This window comes from Mustela putorius, unplaced genomic scaffold, assembly GCF_011764305.1.
Source record: "Mustela putorius furo isolate JIRA1106 unplaced genomic scaffold, ASM1176430v1.1 tig00003962_pilon_pilon_pilon, whole genome shotgun sequence".
Lineage (NCBI taxonomy): Eukaryota > Metazoa > Chordata > Mammalia > Carnivora > Mustelidae > Mustela > Mustela putorius.
Window position 1 is genome coordinate 658,068 of NW_025422106.1, and position 21,420 is coordinate 679,487.

The following is a 21,420-nucleotide window of genomic DNA, read 5'->3' on the forward strand; positions in this document are numbered from 1 at the left end:
GTGGAAGACTCTTGAGATGTGTAAACACCCATGGGAAGGCAAGAGGGAGAGAGCAAGGCGGAAGAACGGAAGTAAATGCCCATGCGGGAGCTTCCATACTTGTAAAATGCTATGCAGAATTAGGCACTGCTTCTTCCTTCAGAGTTAAGAGGCTCTTTGGTCCATTGCTGTGCACATGGAGGGCACTTAGGAGTAGTTGGGGGTGTGGAATATCGAGCAGAGGAGAGGAGGGAGCCCCAGGTCCGTCTGGGCTAGCCAGGTGCGCAGTGGGCCACACAGGGGCTGATGGTAGCTGAGAACTCCTATTTTGATAGATATATTAAGCGTGAAATAGGTTCAGTCCTGCTGTGGGAAACAGTTTAGAGTTCACCGTGTGGAAAGGATTTTTAGGTCTCAAGAGTAGCTGTGCTTTATTGATACTGTTAGCACAAACTTACAGGACGAAATTCTGAATTTGGAGACCATAAATACATTAGAAAATACAGCGTCCCTCAGAACATACAGAATTGGGGTAGGGGGTGGTTCTCTTGTAGTTTGGGGTCAGTTTCAGAGGGAACATCCAGCTCCCCCTTCAGGTTGGTATCCAACAAGGTTCAGTTCCCTGCCAAGCTCTTGCTATGGGGACATCAGTTATAAATAAACAAACACTCTGCCTGGAACGTTATGGTCATCCTGCCCAGGCAGGCTCCCAACTTTCTTGATCACCATCAGACACCAGCTATGGCTTCACAGAACATCTTACTGAGAGCAGCGCTGAACACTAATTGTATATTTAAGTCCTGTGTGTGTTTTGTTCTTGTTTGTTCGAGAATAGTAGTTAAAGGTGTCTGAACAGAGAGCACTCTGTTCATATGATGGAGAAATTGTACACAGAAGGCATTGCCATGCATGCGAAATTCACCATACTAAGGCCATTGAGGCTGACTTCACTTTCTCCTTAAATTTTTGGAAATCTCTATTCCTCTAGGGAAGACAACCCACGAGGCTGGTGATTTTCCTGACAGTTTCTATCATTGTATTCTGCTTTTTTATTTTGGTGTATTTTGCCACTGATGTTGAGTATATAAATGTAACTACTTTCTAAAGTATTATTCCTATTTTATCAGCATGCTGTAGCTATTTTTTAAAAAGTGGCAGAAGACTTTCTGTAGGTTTTATTTCATTCAGGACACATTAGTTATTTCTTTTGAACTACATCTCCATTCTTATGATGGTGATGAAGAGGTTTTAATAAAAGAGATGTATTTTTAAAGTACAATTTTTTTCAGAATGCTAGTTCTGAGAATTCATCAATCTAATTCATCAATCCATCAAAGCAATAAAGACTTGCTGAAGACCTACTATGTGCTAGGCCCAGGCTAGGTTCTAGAGAAACAGATAGAAATTCACCTCTATTTCTGTTCCCAGGGAGCTCGCAGTTCAGGTAGGATTTCGTTTGGTCAAATAAGCTTGGGAAGTATTGCTTACTTTGCCTCCATTTATCTTAGAGATTCTCACTGTATACATTCGTATTATGATTTAGAGATACCCTATAGTAAAGAAAACTTTATTTATTTTACGGTTTCTCAGAATTCATATCACACAGAAGCTCTGTGTGTGTGTGTGTGTGTGTGTGTTAAGATTTTGTAATATCTTGGGGAATCTTCAGAATACCATCACGCAGTAGAAGTTGCTACAATCACAGAAACAGTCAATATCTTGCCAGCCAGTCCAGTCACCACGAGCCACATGTACCTGTTGAGCACTGGTGATGTGGCTAATCTGACTAAGGAACTGCATTTTCAGTTTTATTTAATTTAAATTTAAACAGCCACATGTGGCTAATGGCTTCCCTATCGAACAGTGCAACCTTGGAAGCTACTTCGAGAAATGCTGATCCGGGATGTGTCTTTCCTTACTCATTCTACAGACATTTTCAGCAAGTCCATCGTGGTCACTGAGTAAAAGCATCCTTGTCCTCAAGGAGCTCCTAGTTTGGTGGGTGCCATAGGTACCCACTGTGGCATAATGGGTATAAGGGGGTTACTTGGAGCACACGGGAGAGAATTTCAGCTTTGGGTGGGGGGTTGGGATTGATCAGAGAAGGTGTCCTGGAGGAGTCCTGGACAATAAGTCCTAGAGAACCAGTTAAGAGTGTGTAGAATGAAATTCCCTTTTTCAGGGTCTAGGTGCTACCTGTTCATTGCAGGGGATGTTTGTTCGTCTCCATTTCTTGTCCAAATAAAAGTATCATTTATAGAACTTGTAGGAGTAAAATAACATAACTGCATTCTTGTCCGTTCTTCTGCTTACTAGCAGTCACTTGAACCTTCTATATAGTGGACAGTTAATGGCCTGGGAACATGGAACTTGGCACCTTTGAGTGCCCACCCTCATTTTCTCAGTGGGCGTATGCTGATGATGTGAATCTGATAGAAGCAGGAATAGGGACAGTGCCTCTTTTTCGGTGGGTTGAGGAAGGCCTCTTGAAGGAGTTGAGGTTTTTGAGAGCTGCAGAAACTTTAATAAGTGTCAGTATTCGATCCTGTCAGCTGTGTGACCGTAGTCTGAACTTCATCTTTCTTCTTTCCCTCTAGATGGTGTCCTACTCCTCTGTCCTCACAGCTATCAGTAAGGTATGACCGCAGCCACTCACGAGCTAGGTGGAGGGCAGGAGGCGGAGAGATGGTAGTCCCAGAAGGGACCCCGCCTCCTTGACTGGACTGGCAGCACATGGTGCGAGCTCAGACTGGACTGGCAGCACATGGTGCCTCTAGCTGGCATTGCCGCGTTCCATTGGAGGGAGGGGGATCCCGGGAAGTGGGGGCTGGCAATTAGGAGTCGCTTTCTGATGTTGAAAGAATGCTGAGTCTGAAACCTGAGGTTGGAGGATAGAGGAGCAGGCATCCTGAATATGCCATCTGCCTCATGTGTGAGACCAGGGTTGACTGAGATGTTCTGTAGCATTGTTGCTGTTCTTTCCACAGTTTGATGACTTTTCCCGGGACTTGTGTGTCCAGGCTTTGCTGGATATCATGGACATGTTTTGTGACCGACTGAGGTAACGGCCGGGCTCAGAATCTTCCAGCATTATCTTAGTGTCAGGGAGAAGTTCCTAGCCCACAGACTGACACCAGCTTGATGGGGTCTCGCACTTCTTCCCACTTGCCCGTCCGCACCCACCCATCCTGCTCCTTTTCTACTTAATGCCCTAGGACAAAAGGCCTTTTCTTTCTTTGGAGCGGCTCATTTGAAATCTTGTCCAGTGGATGCCTACAGGGCTGTCTTCCCTAGAACTTTGCTAGCTTCCCAGCTCTCTTCCCTAGTAGGGGTGTGCCAGGCACTCTGGGGAACATTGGTGTGGGTCATATTTCAGCCTTTGGAGCCAAGACAGATTTTGCATCCTTTCCCGGTAGCTGTCATGGCAAAGCCGAGGAGTGCATCGGGCTGTGCCGGGCCCTTCTCAGCGCCCTCCACTGGCTGCTGCGCTGCACTGCAGCCTCTGCGGAGCGGCTCCGAGAGGGGCTGGAGGCTGGCACTCCAGCAGCGGGGGAGAAGCAGCTTGCCATGTGCCTGCTGCGCCTGGAGAAGACCCTCAGCAGCACCAAGAATCGGGCCCTGCTCCACATCGCCAAACTAGAGGAGGCCTGTATGTCCCCTTGGTTCCCCTGTGCCCCACCTGCCACTGTTCCCATAGCTGGTTCTTTAATTGAGAGGGGAGAGGCAGGATGCCATCCCACTTCTTTCCAGGAGGATCTGAAATCATCCCACTTCCTTTTTTTTCTCCCCATAAGCATTGCATACATCCCAGGGACTTGGGCAGGGTGGCACCCGAGCCAATCAACCAACAGGTATTTACTGAGCATTATTGTATGCCCAGCACTGTGCCAGGTGCTGGGGGCGGGGGGTGGGGGGCTACCAAAGGAGCATGTGGCAGGGTCCCTGCCCTCAACAAGCATACATGCTAGTGGGGAGCAAGGCCAGTATGTAATATACGGAAGAAATTAGAGGACAAGAGAAGCACACCATCCATCCTTGTGTTTGTCTCCACACTACTCATCTGAAAGCACATGACTCTTGTGTTCGAGTGTTGCCTAACATGGCCCTTTAAACACGGTACCTGTCTGCTCTCAGGCCTGTTGGATCATGCACCTCTTGACTCAAGCGCAGATGTGAAATAATGGAACCCTCCAGAGCCTGAGAGGAGACAGATCACCTGGTGGGAGGGGAGACTTTGGTGTTTCTGGATGTGGGGCCCAAGGCCACAGTCTTGTAGTGGCTTGAGACCACCTAAGGATCTCTTATTCTCCAGTAACAAGAATGCTAGAGTGGGTCACACCCAGATCTTCAGGACCCGTTTAGAGAATTTATTATTAGGATTTATATATTTGTTGGTTCTCAAAGTGTGTTTTGTTGCCTGTCAGAAAGTTCAGGGAGATGACCCCTCCATGAAAACGGGCTGTGTTGACAGTGTCTTACCTATCTTGAGCCCTTGATAAATGTTTAGTGGCTTGAAAAGTGAATGAATATTTAACTTAATTTTAATGGATCTCAGGTCTTATCTTTTTGTTTCCCCATGCCACATGGAGGCTAACGGGCTAGTTGGTGCCAGTATCCATCATTTGACCCTCTGGAGTTGTAACTAGGACAAGTGACACATAATTAAGTGTGAATTAATGCAGTATAGACCATGAGCTCAAGCATTTGGGAGGAGAGGTCAGTGGGTTGGACCAGCTGGGTGAGTTGTCAGAAGGATCTGGGCTTGACCAAAGGCTTGAGGAGAGTGAGTTTGAGAGATGGTGCTGGCCCAGGCGGGGGCACCTGCAGAGGGGCTGGGCAGTGAGAGCAGAGGCCTCGGCAGGACGAGGCAGGGGGTAGCCCAGGAGGGCTGGTGAGGGATCTAGCTCAACGGCAGTAGAAAGTGGGGCCCACTTGCAAGGGTGGCCACCCCTGATGCGATTTGGGGCCACCTCCTTTTCCAGCCACTGGAACCCCACTGTGCCTCTCTCTGCCACTGCCTATGTTAGGCTGTACCTAGGCTCTCAGTTCGGCTGCTTTTGCATCCCCCGCTAGAAGGCAGGCCTCTGGGGATGGTTTCTAGGGTATTCACTGTTGGTGCTCACCCCCCTTCTAGAAACAGTGCATGCTGCCCTCAGGCCCCTGGCCTCCATGTCATCCTCAGGGGAAGCCTCCGTATGTGGTTTTGAGGGCCCAGTGGGGCCAAAGTTGAAGAGCTCAGGGCCAGTGTCTTCCTCTCCTCTGTTTCCCATCGTGGGTCTGCCTTTCCTCCACCAGCCTCCTGGACTGCCATTGAGCATTCTCTCTTGAAGCTTGGGGAGATCCTGGCCAGTCTCAGCAACCCCCAGCTCCGGAGCCAGGCTGAGCAATGTGGCACGCTTATTAGGAGGTACCGGGCTTCCAGGCTCTTCAGGGTGGAGGGAGAGAGGAAAGGCCCAGGGTGTGGGTGGGGAGTTGTGGCCCCTGGCCTCCACCCCTCTGCTCTCACCTACCCTCTGTCTCTTCCTGGCTCCCTACACTGTGCCCTGTGTATCTGTTCCCTTCAGCATCCCCACGATGCTGGCTGTACACTCGGAGCAGCTGCACAAGACGGGCTACCCCACAGTCCATGCGGTGGTCCTGCTCGAGGGCACCATGAACCTGACAGGCGAGACACAGCCCCTGGTGGAACAGCTGATGATGGTGAAGCGCATGCAGGTGGGCGGCCCAGAGCTGCTGCTCTGTCCACATGGTGGGCTGGCTACGTGGGGCTGTGGAGAGGAGTCTTCTGGTACTTCCTAGGAGAAAGGGGGTTTCTCCTGACTCACGGCGGAAAGCACATCCCTGTTGTGCATGTTGCTAGCATTTCACATGACATCCTTACTCCTCACCCTGGAGTGGGGCAGCACCTGTCCTGCATGGCCTCTGAGCTCGCCTGACCAGCCCCCACCTTGCCCCCACCCTGGGGCCTTCAGAAGATGAAGGGGGATGGGCGCCCTCTTAGGCTTCACTCTCGCATCATCCCACAGCATATTCCCACCCCACTTTTTGTCCTGGAAATCTGGAAGGCTTGCTTCGTGGGGCTCATCGAGTCTCCCGAGGGTACAGAGGAGCTCAAGTGGACAGCTTTCACCTTCCTCAAGGTACCTGGGACGTGGGGCAACAGAGCGCCCAGTCTAGAAATGGTTCTCAGGAAAAGCAGCGACACCCAGGATCTTCGTCCTGCATTTCTCCCCACTGGCATTGTCCGCCACCTGCCAGGTCCCCAGCGCAAGTTCCCATCGAGTCTTTTCTCTGAAAGTCCCAGAGCTATATTTAGCCGACTTGGCAGGCGCCTGCCATCTCTGAGCACACAGGTGCCGTTTAGCTCTGTCATCAGCCAGACTGGCACAGGGCAGTTATGGGCCAAGAGAAGTGGCCCCGGTCCTTGAATCAGGGTTCCCAGGGCTTATGGCGATTGCTTGTGGAACCAGCAGAAGTGAGGGGTCCCTTTCGCCTGTAGGCATCAGGCACCGGACACTTGGAGGCCTGCCAGCTTTCTGATTTGGCCCCAGAGTGCTGTCCTTTCTGGGGTGGAAGGGTTCCTTCCTGTCTTTGCTCAGAGCAGGGAGATGGAGGGGATGCCTTCGGTTCTGGGGGAAAAAGAAGAAATCGATCTTCCTGTTTCTTCTCTTGCCTCACTCTCTAGATCCCACAGGTGTTGGTGAAGTTAAAGAAATACTGTCACGGGGACAAGGTAAGTTGGAGAAATGAGATGAGGGGGGCGTGGGAGTTGGTGAATCCTTCTTTCCACGAGGGCACGGGAGAAACGGGGTCAAGGGAAGGGTCTGATTGGTGTCTTGCACCCAGGGGCAGGCTGGAGGCATGAGCGCGCCTGAGCATCTGCGTGCGTCCATACGCGCCCCTGCTCTCCACATGGAGGCGGCCAGGCCACACGGGGTGTGAGGTGCCCTGGGTGCCCAGGGCCAGCGTAGAGCACTGGTCCTCTACACTCCTCCCTGTCCTGTCACTGCAAGCTGGTGGTGGCTGTGACCGGCTTGTCGCACTTTATATCCAGCGGGGTGTCCCCGTGAGCCTGCATCACAAGCTGTGGGTGGAGCGGAGGGCCTAGAAGCCAGATGGTCACTCCTGGCTCTTTGCAGGATTTTACCGAGGACGTCAGCTGTGCTTTCGAGTTCCTACTGAAGCTCACACCCTTGCTGGACAAAGCTGACCAGCGCTGCAAGTACGACTCCCCTGCTCACCCGCTCCTACTGGAAGGTGCTCTGGGCTCTCCCCCTGCTCCTCTGTGCTAGACGGCCCTCAGCGGACGGGCCCCTGGTTCATTCCCCTTGGCAGGGGCAGGAGGCAGCAGCCCGTCTCCCATCCCTCAGGCACTCAAAGCATTCTTCTGTCCTGAAGGAGGGAGGACACCATGTAGGGGCCTATTGTCCCACTCCTCAGGAATCCCTGCCGTGTGCCCCGACCCCTCATTATCTTTTTCCCTCACAGCTGTGACTGTACAAAATTCCTACTCCAAGAATGTAGCAAGCAGGGGCTTCTGTCTGAAGCCAGTGTAACCAACCTCATGGCCAAGCGGTAAGCGTGAGCTCCCTTGGGCTGGCCGAGGCACCGCTTGCCCTCCTTCCCTCGCGTCCGGTGTGGACCACTGGGTGCCTTCCCCCCTGTCCAGGTGCCTGGGGCCAGGCCTAGGGTTACCAGGAGCAGCAGACACTGGTTTCTGCCCACCAGGGTTCTGCACCCTTGGGTGCTACCCTTGAATTCCCACCCTCTTTTGTGAGCAAAGTAAAAATCCTAAATCTTCTTTTAATCTCAAGTGGACTTTCAAAATTGAGGTAATGATCAGTGACAGACTGAAGCAGTTGGAAGAGTGGGTGTGCTTTCATAAACATCACCCCAACCCCGAGGTTCTGCCGTGTGCCCCACCCTTCCTCCCTGGCCTCTGCTTCTGGAGCTGGACCAGGGAGCACGTCAGGAACTAATCTCTGTGTCTTTTCTCTTCTCTTGGCCAATGGCTCGTGGCCACAGCGCAGCAGACCGGGAGCATGCACCCCAGCTGAAATCAGGAGAAAATGCCAACATCCAGCCCAATCCTGGGCTCATCCTCCGGGCAGAGCCCACTGTCACAAATATCCTCAAGGTGCGTGTGCCCTTCCCTTGCCTCCAGGCTCATCTCTTCCTTTTTTCCTCTTTTGGCTCTACTTCCAGAGAAATAAATCGAGGCCATAGAGCTCTTTGTCTTCTGGCTTTTGTATGAGGTTACTTTGGAAGTAGAGAAACAGGCAAGGCAAGGAAGCCGCCATTGAAAACTCATATTTGTTGAGCATTACTTGGAAGGCAGGTCCTGTGGTAGGGCCTTTCACCTGCTCCCGCAGAAGCAGTGGAGACTCTCACCCTCCCCACTCTCACTGCCGCGATCACAGTTTAATTACGAAGGATGGATCAGAGAGCGAGGATAGATTGATGGAATTGTTTTCCAGATTGGAGTCAGAAAGATGTGGAATGAATTGCAGGTTGTGGTATGCCATTTAATGGAGACGTGCAGAGAGGGAAGCTGCGGTTAGGCTGTATCTGGGGAGGTCTTCAGTTGCTCTTCAGGACTTGATTTCCTGTCATGTCCCCAGACGATGGATGCAGACCACTCCAAGTCCCCAGAGGGCCTGCTAGGAGTCCTGGGCCACATGCTGTCTGGGAAGAGTCTGGATCTGCTGCTGGCCGCTGCCGCCGCCACTGGGAAGCTTAAATCCTTCGCCCGGAAATTCATCAAGTAAGGAAGTCAGCCCTGGCCAGCGTCAGGGAGGCAGGCCTGAAGGGGGAGGTAGCAGAATGGGGCAAGGCATTGAGGTCTGGGTCTCCCTGGAGATGCCCAGACCAAACCAGAGGATCCCACTTGGAGACGCTGGGGGAAGGGCCAGGTCCCTGGATGTCAAGCCCTTTTTTCTTTGCAGCTGAGCATGAAGTGGAGGTGTTTGATGAGATGAGAGGCATTGAATGATGGAGGGATTTGGGTGCGCCCAGTTGTTAATAAGGGGCTCTTAAACACTGTTGACTTTTTTGTTTGACCTGGAATTTGATATAAAGAACTTTGTTCCATCCAGTGAGCCTTTCTCTGGGTCTTGGAATGTGTGTATATATATATATATATATATATATATATGTTTTTTAAAGATTTTAAAGTAATATCTACACCCATCATGGGGCTCAAACTCATAGCCCTGAGACCAAGAGTAATATACTCTACTGACCGAGCCAGCCAGGCGCCCTGCCTTGGAAATCTTTTAAAAACTGTTTTTTTCTGTGTAGCGGTGGTGTGCTTTTTAAGTTTAACCTTTAATTCAGACTCTAGTGACTGCCTTTCTGGACAGGTATAGCCCCCTGACCTCTTGCCCTGCTAGCTGTGACCTCTTTTCTTTCCCCAGTTTGAATGAATTCACAACACACGGCAATGAAGAACTCGGTAAGTCAGCTCTGTGCACCCCTAGACTCAGCACTGTGGGAGGTGTGGTGGGGAGAGAGAACAGGGGAGGGCAGAAGGGCCATTGCTTCTCCTGGGAGGCTGTTTTCTCTCCTAAGTAATGACTGACTGAAGCTTTTGGGGAGCCTTGAAAGAGGGGAATGCTAGGAAAAGGATTCTTCCCAAACCACCTCTGTCTCTTGCCCTCCCCCTTTATGATTTGGTTGGCTACCGGGAAGAAGTTGGGTATCAGGAGTCTTTGATTCCAAGGAAGGGATGATGTTCTAATTGCAACTCAAGAAAAGGATTCTGAGCTTCAGAGCTTTGAAGGAGCCACTTGGTCACTGACCTTCCTTGAGGCAAATCCTGATCCCCTCCCGATTCAGACCAGGGCTCTGGGCCCTGTTCGGAGCTGTGGGGTCAGCCTTCTTGTTCTCTGTAGCCAAAGCAGCCTCCGTTCGCGCCTTGCTCTTCGACATCTCCTTTCTCATGTTGTGCCACGTGGCTCAGACCTATGGTTCAGAGGTGAGTGAGAGGAGACCACTCAGGTTTAGGGGTACCAGGATTAGGGGTGGGAAGAAGGGGAAGGAAATGACCAATAACTTGATGCACACACCCCCACCGCGGTCTCCCAAGCTACTTAGTCTGGCTGTAGAACGCAGGTGCCCCCACCGCCGGCAGGTGCTCCCACCGCCGGCAGGTCCATGGGTGCCCCATGGGTCACATCCACACTCACCACTAGGTGGCAGCATAGCCCCTGTCTTTTTCCTTTTGACCAGTTTGTCTTCAGTTCTTCCAGCTGGAAAGTAAAGGCAATGGGACAGGAAACTGAGGCACAGGGCATTGGCTGCTGACGCTCCTTCCTTTCCTAGGTGATTCTGTCCGAGTCAAGCACAGGAGCACAGGTGCCCTTCTTTGAGACGTGGATGCAGACTTGCATGCCCGAGGAGGGCAAAATCCTGAACCCTGACCACCCCTGCTTCTGGCCTGACTCCACCAAAGTGGAGTCCTTGGTGGCCTTGCTCAACAACTCCTCGGAGATGAAGTTGGTGTCAGTGGCCCGGTGCCCGCTCCAAGGGTGGTGGTGGGGGCAGGCTAAGACCTTCTCCCTCAGCCCATCCCACACTCCCCCATGGTGAACTTTCTCCCACCCCCACCCCCTCATAGGCAGATGAAGTGGCACGAAGCCTGTCTCAGCATTTCAGCAGCCATCTTGGAGATCCTCAATGCCTGGGAGAATGGGGTGCTGGCCTTCGAATCCATCCAGGTAGCCCCACCTTTCCAGCAGCCTTCTCTCTTCCCTGAAACACAGAGCCAGTGTTCGGTAGCTTGGTATACTTTTTAAGAACAAGAAGACCCTTTAATCTAGGAGCTCATGCTTGGATGTTGATCTTCCTTGTAATCATAGGCTTAGCTACTCCCTCCCACCCAGGTAACTTGGGGAAGAGCATATTTGTGGTGAGAATAGGTGGGGGATGTGGTCCAGGACTCCACCTGCTAAACTTAGCTGCCCACGGAGGCCAGGGAAAGTGATGGTCAGGGAGGGGGCGATAGTGGCCTCAGTCACCCCTTCCCCTCCCCCAGAAAATCACAGATAACATCAAGGGGAAGGTGTGCAGTCTGGCAGTGTGTGCTGTGGCTTGGCTTGTGGCCCACGTGCGGATGCTGGGGCTGGATGAGCGCGAGAAGTCGCTGCAGATGATCCGCCAGCTGGCAGGGCCGCTGTACAGTGAGAACACGCTGCAGTTCTACAATGAGAGGTCAGTAGCCCCTCGTGCCCTCCCTCCTGGACCATTGTCGATCTGCCGTGAGAAGGCAGCACCTCCAGTAGCCAGTATCTCCCTCTGTTCTTAATGTCCCCAAACGGGCCTCTTGCTCACTCACTCGCAGTCTCATTTCCATGTTTGTGCACTGACTCGGCGACACTGAGTGTGTGTCTCTGTGCCAGGAATGTTTATGACCCAACACCTGCTATGTCCCAGAAGCACAGACCCCAAATTGCTATGATTCCGGTCTTCAGAGAGCCCAAGTTCCAAAGAACTAGCTTACCAGGAGAACAAAGTGGTTGTCTCCGCTGTGGCTTGGTCTAGGCACTAGGAGCCCATCCGTAGAGCTATGACCCAGGGGCCTAATCACCACCACCACCACCACCCCCTCCCCGGTCATCCTCCCACCTGCCTCTCCTTTGTGACATTTTGCTGCCTTGGCTTTTCAGAGGCTTGGCAGACCTCCCTGGCGGCTTCATCTATGTTGAGTTCAATGGTATTGGTTCGTTCCCCCGTCCATTAATTTTCTTTTTTAAATTCTGGTTAAAAAAAAAAATACATAGCATTTACTATCTTAGTTCAGTATATAGTTCAGAGGCATGAGGTGTTCACTTCATTGTGAAACAGATCTCCAGAACCTTTTCATCTTGTAAATCTGAGACTTTGTACCTATTAAGTAACAACTCACCCGTTTTTTTCCCCCTCCCTTAGCTTCTGGTAACCACCATTCTGCTTTCTGCTTCTGTGAATTTGATTGCTTTAGGTAGCCCACACAAGTGGAATCCTATAGTGTTTGTCTTGCTGTGCCTGGTGTGTTTCACTTCGCGTGATGTTCCCAGGATTCATCCATGTCATAACCTGGGTCAGAATCCCCTTCAGAATAATACTCCGTTGTACATATGCGCCGCATTATCCATTCCTCGGTGGATGGACACTTGGGTGGTTTCTCCCTCTTGGCTGCTGTGAATAGCGCTGCCATGCAGTGGGCATGCGCGCGACCAGTGAGCTAGGCCAGAGGACGCATTGGGTAGCCATCGAGGTGCCTTAGAGGGGAGAAGGGGGCCCATTGTGCTGAGATATGGTTGGAGAGGGTCTGTGAGGCTGTGACCTTTTTCCTCACCTCCTTCTCCCTTCTTCCCTCAAATCCTTCTTCCCACAAGTAATGGAGGGTTGGCTATGACAGAACCCGTGCTAAGCTCCCTGACTCCTCCCGGGGTGAGGAATAGTGGGGAATCTGGGGGTACTCGTGCAGGTGGGAAAACTGGCACTGAAAGTCACAGCAGCTTTCCCAGAGCCACCCAGCGTTCCAGGAACAGTGAGCACTCACACCCGGATCTGAGTGCTAACTCCGTCAAAGACTGCTCATGAGAAAATTCCTGGATATACGCTTTATATTTGCCCAGCTATCAAAGGCCGGGAAGAGTCTTGTGGGGCAGCCCTTGGGCCCCTGTCCTGGAAGTAACAGTTTACTTTGGGAAGAGGCCAGGGCTGGGCGGGGACCCCCCCTAGCACTCAGCCCAGAGGGAAGTGATTATATTTATTTACGTCCAGGGATTGGCAGGGCTCAGGTCTGGGGAATGGGGGGAAGTTGGAGACAGTGAGAGAGAAAATATGAACATATTGTTGAAGTAACCTAGGGGAGGAGAGCAAATTGCTACCTCGGCTTAGGCTTTGTGCCCAGCAGGTGAGAGGCCTACCAGAAGCAGGACTGGTAGGGTCACGTCTGCTAGGGTCTTGTGACTTCCTTTTGTTTCCTCCCTCTGTGAAGAACGGGGTTAATTCCCCAGGAAAATTTCCGTAACTCGAGTCCTGGGAAAGGTCTGACCTGGGTGTTTGCTGCACTCTTGAACCTGATGGGGCCTGAACCCGAACAGCAGGTCCTGTCCCCATCCCCTAGGGTGGTGATCATGAGCTCAATTCTGGAGCACATGTGTGCTGACGTGCTGCAGCAGACGGCCACCCAGATCAAGTTCCCGTCCACGGGTGTGGACACAATGCCCTACTGGAACCTGCTGCCCCCCAAGCGACCCATCAAGGAGGTGCTGACGGACATATTCGCCAAGGTGCTGGAGAAGGGGTGGGTGGACAGCCGCTCCATCCACATCTTTGACACCCTGCTGCACATGGGAGGTGTCTACTGGTTCTGCAACAACCTCATTAAGGTACCTAGGGGCCAGACCCCCACCCGGACCCAGGCTGGGGGGTGGATCTCCTCAGACTCAGGGAGACAACTGAGAAAATACCCCTAGCCTGGTCCGCAGGGCTCGGTCTTGGAGCTCCTGGACTCTGAGGGGAGCCGCCTGCTCTGGGAGCGCTGGCCAGAGGCTGTTCAGAGTGAGGGATGGAGCCCCGGGAAGCCCGTGGCAGGAGCCCTCAGCTCCTGAATCGCCCCGCCCTGCCGTCCAGGAGCTGCTGAAGGAGACGCGGAAGGAGCACACGCTGCGGGCGGTGGAGCTGCTCTACTCTATCTTCTGTCTGGACATGCAGCAGGTGACCCTGGTCCTGCTGGGCCACATCCTGCCGGGGCTGCTCACCGATTCCTCCAAGTGGCACAGCCTCATGGACCCCCCCGGCACTGCGCTGGCCAAGTAGGGTTCTCTCGGAGCCTTGGGTCCCCACGGCGCACGGCTGGCTGCCCCTCACCTCGGGCCGCCCAGGGAGGCTGGGCTGTGGGGACGCCCTGTCTGCCAGGGCCTCTCTGGGGCCCTCTGACTTGACCCTCTTTCCCTGGAACCCTTTGCCAGGCTAGCCGTCTGGTGTGCCCTGAGTTCCTATTCCTCCCATAAGGGACAGGCGTCCTCCCGCCAAAAGAAGAGACACCGTGAAGACATTGAGGTAGGAGACCCCTTCGTTCACTTGTTCATGTGCTCAACAGACATTTCCTGAGGCTTTTGGGGTCAGAGATTCCTTCCCAGGCAGCGGCCCCGCCCCTGGATGGCTGTGTTGGGGCTCCCCTGGCTGAGCATCTCCAGGGGTGACCGTGTGAGGGGGTCTCTCACTGGGGTTGTGGGTGGGTGGGGGAAGCTGGGCTTACTGGAGATGCCCACTGAGGCCTGTGGGGAGCTGACTCTTCCCCACTTCCGTCTGAGCTCCAGCTCTCTTCCCTGATAATGGGAGATTTGGGGGCGTAGGCGTCAGTAATAGTGCCTCTCTTGCTCTCCAGGATTATATCAGTCTCTTCCCCTTGGATGACATGCAGCCCTCAAAGCTGATGCGACTGCTGAGCTCCAATGAGGAAGATGCCAACATCCTCTCGAGTCCCAGTGAGCATGCAGACTGGGCTGGGTGGGCTCCTCCTTTCCTGGGAACTCACTCCCGCCTGGGAGAGCTGCTTGGTATAGAACCTGGCCGCGGGCATCTTTGCTGGTTGGAGACAGTGCGCTGGGAGTTTGTCCCGTTTCCCCCCCTCCCCCCCACTGCTCTGTTTTCTGCCTGCGGAGAGGCTAGAGAGGTTGCTGAGGACCTCCCCCCAAAGACCGAAGCTCTTCCGTCCAGACCACAGCCCAACCCCGGACACACCATTGTCCCTTCCCTCCCCTTTACTCACCACAAGTGAGTTCACTACCTCTGGCACAGTCTGTGCTTTTGACTCACCAGCTCTGGCCTTCCTTCCACTGAAACAGGCCCTGAGGCTGGGGGCTGGAACTGCTTCCCACTCTTCCTGCTTGAAGAGCACCTCTGGCTCCTCTTGCTGTCATTACCTCTCCCTGCCAAGGGCTTCTTCTGTGGCATTTAATTTTTCCTGTTTCCAGAAATTTCTCTTGAGTCTAGAAGTTTCTCTGAGGCCTTTTAGGCATTAAAGTGCCAGCTGTGCAGTTGAATAGAGGAGAGATGCTATGTCTGGCACCCACAGACCTTATAACCTTTGGCTGATTACTCAGCAAATCCGATCTCGGTTTCTTTGTCCATGAAGTTGGGGTGTAAGGGTTGCACGGCCTGATCTGTGTGTAGCCCACAGATTGGCGCCTGGCAGTGCTCACCAAGTGTTCTCTCTCATCTCCCACTGAGATCTGTGACTCTGGATCCGGGACCTTCCCTGGGCTGACCCTCCACACCTGACGGGTGAGGGCGTCCCCTGGGAAGTGGGTTTTGAAGGTAGGGGACCTTTGCCTCAGGCTCCCTCCACTTGACCCCACAGCCGACCGCTCCATGAGCAGCTCCCTGTCAGCCTCCCAGCTGCACACGGTTAACATGAGAGACCCGCTGAACCGAGTCCTGGGTGAGTCCCCTACTGCCCACCGGCCCCCCGGGGGCTGAGGCCTTGCCAGCCAGAGGAGGACCTCCTGGTGCCCCTTCACCCGTTAGTGTCCCTGTCTCGTTCCTCCATCTCTCCAGCCACTGGCCTTCCTGTCGCCCCCAGGCTCCAGTCGGTTCCCTCTCCCCACCCCTGCTTGCTTTCCTTTCACACTTCCTCTTTTTGACCCCCCACCCCCAATTTGAGGGGCACTCTAAGGGCTTCTTTCTTTTCACTTTTCGGTGCCACCACCTCCCAGCCTAACGTCTTCTCAGACTCTTCTCACGGAGTGCTCCCTCTCCCCCCATTCTGCTTCTGCGCAGCCAACCTCTTCCTGCTCATCTCGTCCATCCTGGGCTCACGGACTGCGGGCCCGCACACTCAGTTTGTGCAGTGGTTCATGGAGGAGTGTGTGGATTGCCTGGAGCAGGGCAGCCGAGGCAGCATCCTGCAGTTCATGCCCTTCACCACCGTGAGTGCTTCACCCCCAGGCTTAGGTGGGGGCGGCAGGACTTAGCGGGGCCTGGGTGCGGGGGCAGCCCTCAGAGTAGGAGGGCCTCCCTCCTTGCGGGACCTGGTGGCCCCCAGCAGGCAGCCCCTGCAAGCGGCCATTTGTCTGTCTGCGGCAGGTATCGGAACTGGTGAAGGTGTCAGCCATGTCCAGCCCCAAGGTGGTTCTGGCCATCACGGACCTCAGTCTGTCCCTGGGCCGCCAGGTGGCTGCCAAGGCCATTGCTGCGCTCTGACAGGCTGGGGGGTGGCCACAAGGGCCGTGTGGGGGACCACAGCCCCAGGCGCCTCACGAGGGAGGAAAGATGAGACAGCATTGCTCATATCCACGTGATGTAAGAGCCCTATGTCATTTCCAGATTATTCCCCTATCCTGACATCTGACCTCTAAGACGTCTCCCAGTTTCTTTCATAATTTCCTCTGCCCGCTGCCAGCATTAAGGACTGTGTGCAGCCTGGCTGTTAGCCCAGGGCCCTCAGCACTCCACACCCCTCCCCCTTCCGACAGTAGATGTACCTCTGGGAACTTTGCAGGTGCAGAGTGTGTATATTTATATTTTTGTAACACATGAGGGAAGTTTCTCTCAGCTCATTTGTAAATAAAGATCTTTGTGGGTCCCTGTGTGAGTCCCAAGTGGTGTGAGTGCCTGAGTCCCATGGAGGCAGGGAACATCTTCTCTTTGGAAGGCCGTGTGCTTGGCCAAGGAAGAGGCTCGGTCCTGTGGCTGAGGAGGGCTGGGCTCAGGTTCCTGTGTCTGTCTACTCAGCAGGGAAAGCACTTCCCCTCCTCAGACCCGCACCAGGCAGTAAGGGCTCAACACTGCACGCGCCGCCTACCCCCACACCCCAAAGTCAGACTTGACTCCAAGAAGGGAGGGAGAGGTTTTGGCAAAAGGCCCTGCTGGTGCTGGGGTAGGGTAGGCTGTCCTGACACTGTCCCACTAGACCCAACCCCACTCAGAGCCTGACTGGCCCAGTCTGACCTGTCTCCAGAAGAGGACTGGGCGATGAGGGGCAGGATCGGTTTAACCCTTGCTTGTCTTCACACATCTCCAAGCCCCAGCTTCTTCAGAACCATGGGGCGGGGGGTCGGGGGGGTGGGCAGCTCTGAGCCACGCAGCTGGGGATTCTGGTCCTCTCAGCCAGACCTTCCTCTCTAAGGAACCAGATGGAGGGGGAAAGTGGGAGGGCCTGAGGAGCTCAGGGGAAGCCTTGAGAGCTGGACTGGAGACCGGCGGGCCATCTGGACTTTCCCGGGTCTGGTGGAGGCACCCTGGAGCTACTGGTGCATCTTAGGCTGAGGACAAGGAGAGGAATACTTCTGGCCTGTGGTGTGAAGCAGCTCTCTGTGCTCTGCTTCTCTCTCGCCCACACCTGTCTGCCGCCCACACCTGTCTGCCGTCCCTGGGAGCTCAGGCTCGGCCCCTGAGGCCAGACCAGCGGGAGAGCGCGGCGGGCCTGAGCTTGCTGTTGCTCCCCGCCCCATCAGAGGCAGAGCTTGAGGGAGACAAGTGCAGGGCTGGGAATTTGAGTGCTGACCTAAGTTGGCATCTTGAACTCAGCTCCTGATCTGTAAAGGGCACTTCTCATTCTATCTCCATGGGCAAGTGTGAGTGCAGATGGGCTGGAGTTTATGGGAGGTGGCAGATACTAAATCCCCCTCGCTTCAGTGTCTGTCTGCGTCTGGACTCCTAAGACCCCCCACCCCCACCCCCAACCCCACGTTCTCCTCTCCCAGTATGGTGGCCCATCCGCCTCCGTCTTCCCACTAGGCTGTGTCTCGGGGAGGGCAGGGACCTCGCCTGCCTTGTCCACTTCAGTGTCCCTAGCACTTAGCCCAGTGCCTGCAGAGTAGATACAAGAGAGACCCGTGCTAAGGGCGTGAGTGTTGACGAGCTAGAGGACTGCCCCCTTCCTCCCCCTGGTTCCCTGCACCTCCTCTTTCTGTCCCTCTGGCCTCATTCACCATTTGACTTCCCACTCCCCCCACCCCGGGCTGGGCACCAGCTGGACTCAAGAAGGAGGAAAGGCATTATTGGAGACAAATAAGATATTTTATTATCAGAGTTGGGCTACAGTGAGAAAGTAGGGGCAGAGGTGGAGGGTGAGGAGCTGAGCATTCCTCTCACATACCCCGTCACATAACCTTCCACGTCTTCCCCTCCAACACTCCCAGTCCCACCACCCCCTCCAGCAAAGCCAATACAGGAGCCTCTGCCCAGCCCTTGAAGGGTCAGAATCCTGACCCTGGTGAGGGTGGGGCAGGTGTCAGGAGCATGTCATTGTCGCTCTAGGGCATCCAGAAAGAGGAACGGCAACAATGCCCAGGTTCCCCATACAGGAAGTCAAAATATGACCAAAAACATCTTAAAAACTAGATTCCCCAGCAAATTCGTGGGACCCCAGGGTCAAACCTCCCCGCTCTGGCCACCTCCTGGGAGGCCTAATGCCCGTGGGGAAGGGGACAGACAGGAGGAGAAGCAAGACCTAGCCCACCGGGCATGTGCAAGCCGAGCTGGTGAGGCCAGAGCGAGGGGGAACCCAGGAGGGGAACACTGCTGTTTAAATATTAAACAGGGTTTTCTTGTCTCCCACATGGGAGACTTCCTGATGCTCCCGGGGGTCTTAAGGTGGGTACCCTTGGGGTAAGGAGTTCACTGGGGTTCTTCCCAGTGCCCACCGCAGAGCCAGGCCGGGGAGCAGTCACAGGAGTCAATACGTGGTATTTACCTAGCTACCTCCCTGTCCAGGGGACAGGAAGACAGGGGCTTTTCTCCCTGATACAAGCAGGAGAATGGAACTCAGAGACGGCAGGAAGGACCCAAGGGTCCGGGGCTCTTTCCTGCTTTTTCTTGTCTTTAAATATTAGATTTAAATAAGCATAAATATTAAATAAAGATAAATACACTGGTTGGGGAGGGTTTTGCTCAGGGTTTGGCAAAGGAGCGCAGAGCACGGTAGGCCAGCTCCAGGAAGCTCTGCAGGTTGGAGGCCACCAGGACCCCTCCGGCCCGGCGCTGGAAGGCCGAGGTGAAGGCTGGCATGGCGCCCTGGGTGGGTGGCACTGCCGGGGCCACCCCGAGCTCTTCCATCTGTTGGGGGAGAAGAGGAGATCAGCTAAGTGGGCATGATTAGCTAAGGAAATGCGAAGGGCTGGGGGGTGTGGGATCAGACCACACGGTTGATGGGTGAATGGTGGAGGCTGGCCTTGAACCGAGGTCTACATCAGGGTCTGGCTCCCGCCCTCATCTAGGGCGAGTGGAAGGGCTGGCATTAAGAGGGGCCTGGAGTGGGAGCTCTCTCACCCTGAGAAGCCTCCCACACTGACCCTAAGGAACTGGGATCCTCAGGCTTGCAGCATGATCTCTGGGGACCAGCTCAGTCCAACCCTTGTGGCTCCCAGTGAGGCTCACCTCCCGCCAGAGGTTGATGGCGAAGTCGCCGATGTCCAGCTGCAGCGTTTCCAAGGCAGGGGTGAGCTCAGGGGGTAGCCCTGTCAGAGCCTGCAGGAGGCCCTGGTAGAGGACGAGGCCGTTGTGGAGTTGACGCAGGCAGCCCGTCTGGGGGACAGAGTGGCGGAGTTAGGGGGTGCTGTCCGGGCGCTCCTTTCAAGGCCTGGAGGTCCAGAGAGACTTCCAGACCATTCTTCCCTCCCTTCCACTCCCTCTACCCCTCCAGAAACTCACCAGCTGCAGGGCGTGGCTGGAGCAGCCACTCAGGGAAGGCTGGGGGATGCCCAAAGCGTGTCCGAGAAGCACCAGCTCCTCGGGGTGGCACAGCTTGTGGGTGGCGCACTGGGGACAGGAAGGATGCTGCGTGAGGGGGAGCTGAGGGGCCCGGCGACTCCTGTTTCCGAAGTCCTCCCTGTTTCTCCAAGGTCTTCCCCTCCCTCCCAGTCCTGCCAGGCCGCTCAGCCCCACTCTGCCCTCCATGGTGATCCAGAATCTGGGCCATCGGGGCACTGTCCTTGAGACACTTCCCAGCCAGCCTTCCAGGGCTCCACTCTCTTGATTCTCTTCCCCTTCCCCTGGGGTCTTCCCTTGGCCATGCCCCTCCCTGATGATGTCTTCTCACCACTCCCTTCCCCTCCCTTCAGCTCTTTCCCCTTCCTCGCTCCCTGTAGCTATGCCCTCTTCTTTCCTCCACTGGCCCTCTCCCAGCATCCAGGTCCCCTCCTCCCCTCCGCGCCTCTCACTCACCAGCCTCTCTTGCAGCACGGTGCTGTCAGCCTGCACCTTCCTCATTTGCTCTAAGCACTTGAGCAGGAAGCTCTGGGGCAGGGAGCTGGTAGGGCCCAGGGGGGCGGCTGCTCCAACCAGCCAGAGTGCCTCATACCACAGTATCAGCTGCAGGGCTGAGAGCAGACAGGGGGTGCTCAGGAGACAGGCGGTCCACTTCCACCTGGGGCCCCCCCAGCCCCTCTGCCACTCCAGCCTCTCCCCTCCCCCACCCCCAGTGGCCGGGACACTCACCGATCAGCTTCATGGAGCTCTGGGCAGCAGGCTCAGCCAAAGGTCTGGGTGGATCTGTGGGCGCCAGGCTCTGGCAGGGACCGGCTGCACAGGGCCTTTATACGGGAGCCCATGAGGCCTGGGAGGAAATTACCTGGTGCCACGACTGAGGCTTAGTAATAACTTCCCAGGATTTATGCAAATTTGGTGTCCAGGACAATGCGGGGGGGGGGGGGCTGGGACAAGAAGCTGTTTGCGAAAGTTTTGTGAAATTGTGGAATCCCTGCTCTTTCTTTGACATCTGGTCCCCCTCAAATGCTCTTCCTCCCCCTCAACCCCACCCAGGCCCGAAATTGCCCCAGGGTGTTTGATTAGAGCCACTGAGGGAGGTTGTGCCTGCTGATACAGAGGCAGGCAGGCGAGGCTAGAGGCTGGTCAGCCTGACCCAGTGGGAGGCAGGCCTCCAAGCGGCCCCTCCCTCCTTCCCTCCTGGCCAGAGGAGGGGGAGCAGCCGCTTGCGCTTTCCCTTGGGACTCCCAAACTACCTGCTCCCTAGACCCCGAATTCTGAGAGGGAAGAAGCTAGTTGCCCCCATTTCTACCTCCCAAACTCCCAGAAGGATGCCTTCCTGAGACCCCTCCTGAGGGGCCCAGGGCCTGAGGTAGGGACACTAGGGTTTTGCCTCCTGTCTCCACCCCATACATTGATGGGCATCATCCCAGTTTCCTGTCTTGAACTGGTTAGCTGGGAACTCCCCAATCCCCCCCGTGACTCATTCCTTTAAGCCCCCAGAATCCTGGCAGAAACCAGAGGAAACCGGATGTCTGTCCCAAATGAAGCAAGACCCTTGAGGCTCTGGGTCTCTTGGTTCACCTGACCTTGCCCTTCCTCCTCCTCCCGGGGTTCTCCTCCCTCCAATGGTGGCCCAGCGCTTTGGAGCTGGGGGAGGGTCTGTGACACGTGGCTTCCCTGGCCAAGTTGACTGCCTGCTAGGTCAGTGCTAGGCCTGCCAGAGTGTGTGCAGCCCTG

General features: G+C 54.8%; 2 protein-coding genes and 1 non-coding gene across 13 annotated transcripts in view; 2 read left to right on the forward strand and 1 right to left on the reverse strand.

The window, feature by feature from the left end:
- MED24 (mediator complex subunit 24) overlaps positions 1-16,562 on the forward strand; it is a 33,341-nt gene extending 16,779 nt beyond the window's left edge. For 6 of the 11 annotated variants that reach the window (XM_045070250.1, XM_045070249.1, XM_045070251.1 and 3 more), the window contains 24 exons: positions 2,577-2,615; positions 2,967-3,040; positions 3,396-3,628; positions 3,774-3,830; positions 5,275-5,386; positions 5,544-5,694; positions 6,006-6,119; positions 6,665-6,712; positions 7,119-7,201; positions 7,468-7,554; positions 8,005-8,116; positions 8,601-8,743; positions 9,396-9,433; positions 9,873-9,955; positions 10,303-10,481; positions 10,598-10,697; positions 11,015-11,190; positions 13,094-13,358; positions 13,603-13,784; positions 13,941-14,031; positions 14,360-14,459; positions 15,335-15,415; positions 15,754-15,902; positions 16,060-16,562. In XM_045070250.1, the coding sequence (XP_044926185.1) occupies positions 2,577-2,615; positions 2,967-3,040; positions 3,396-3,628; positions 3,774-3,830; positions 5,275-5,386; positions 5,544-5,694; positions 6,006-6,119; positions 6,665-6,712; positions 7,119-7,201; positions 7,468-7,554; positions 8,005-8,116; positions 8,601-8,743; positions 9,396-9,433; positions 9,873-9,955; positions 10,303-10,481; positions 10,598-10,697; positions 11,015-11,190; positions 13,094-13,358; positions 13,603-13,784; positions 13,941-14,031; positions 14,360-14,459; positions 15,335-15,415; positions 15,754-15,902; positions 16,060-16,176 (2,814 nt within the window). In that variant the 3' untranslated portion in view covers positions 16,177-16,562. Of the gene's footprint in view, positions 1-2,576; positions 2,616-2,966; positions 3,041-3,395; positions 3,629-3,773; positions 3,831-5,274; positions 5,387-5,543; positions 5,695-6,005; positions 6,120-6,664; positions 6,713-7,118; positions 7,202-7,467; positions 7,555-8,004; positions 8,117-8,600; positions 8,744-9,395; positions 9,434-9,872; positions 9,956-10,302; positions 10,482-10,597; positions 10,698-11,014; positions 11,191-13,093; positions 13,359-13,602; positions 13,785-13,940; positions 14,032-14,359; positions 14,460-15,334; positions 15,416-15,753; positions 15,903-16,059 lie in introns of those variants that run through there. The other 5 variants (XM_004764622.3, XM_013062540.2, XM_004764624.3 and 2 more) reach the window with 5 other exon arrangements.
- Positions 9,691-9,794, forward strand: LOC123389202. Its single transcript, XR_006603801.1, has one exon. It is a non-coding gene; the product is annotated as a small nucleolar RNA SNORD124 (small nucleolar RNA).
- Positions 16,563-17,981: 1,419 nt separating the features above from the next.
- Positions 17,982-20,588, reverse strand: CSF3 (colony stimulating factor 3). Its single transcript, XM_013062542.2, has 5 exons — positions 20,413-20,588; positions 20,140-20,294; positions 19,627-19,734; positions 19,354-19,500; positions 17,982-19,032 (listed from the first exon to the last, which is right to left on the reverse strand). Exons 1-5 carry the CDS (start codon positions 20,423-20,425, stop codon positions 18,868-18,870), a joined length of 588 nt encoding a protein of 195 aa, XP_012917996.1. The 5' UTR covers positions 20,426-20,588; the 3' UTR covers positions 17,982-18,867.
- Between the last annotated feature and the right edge of the window lie 832 nt (positions 20,589-21,420).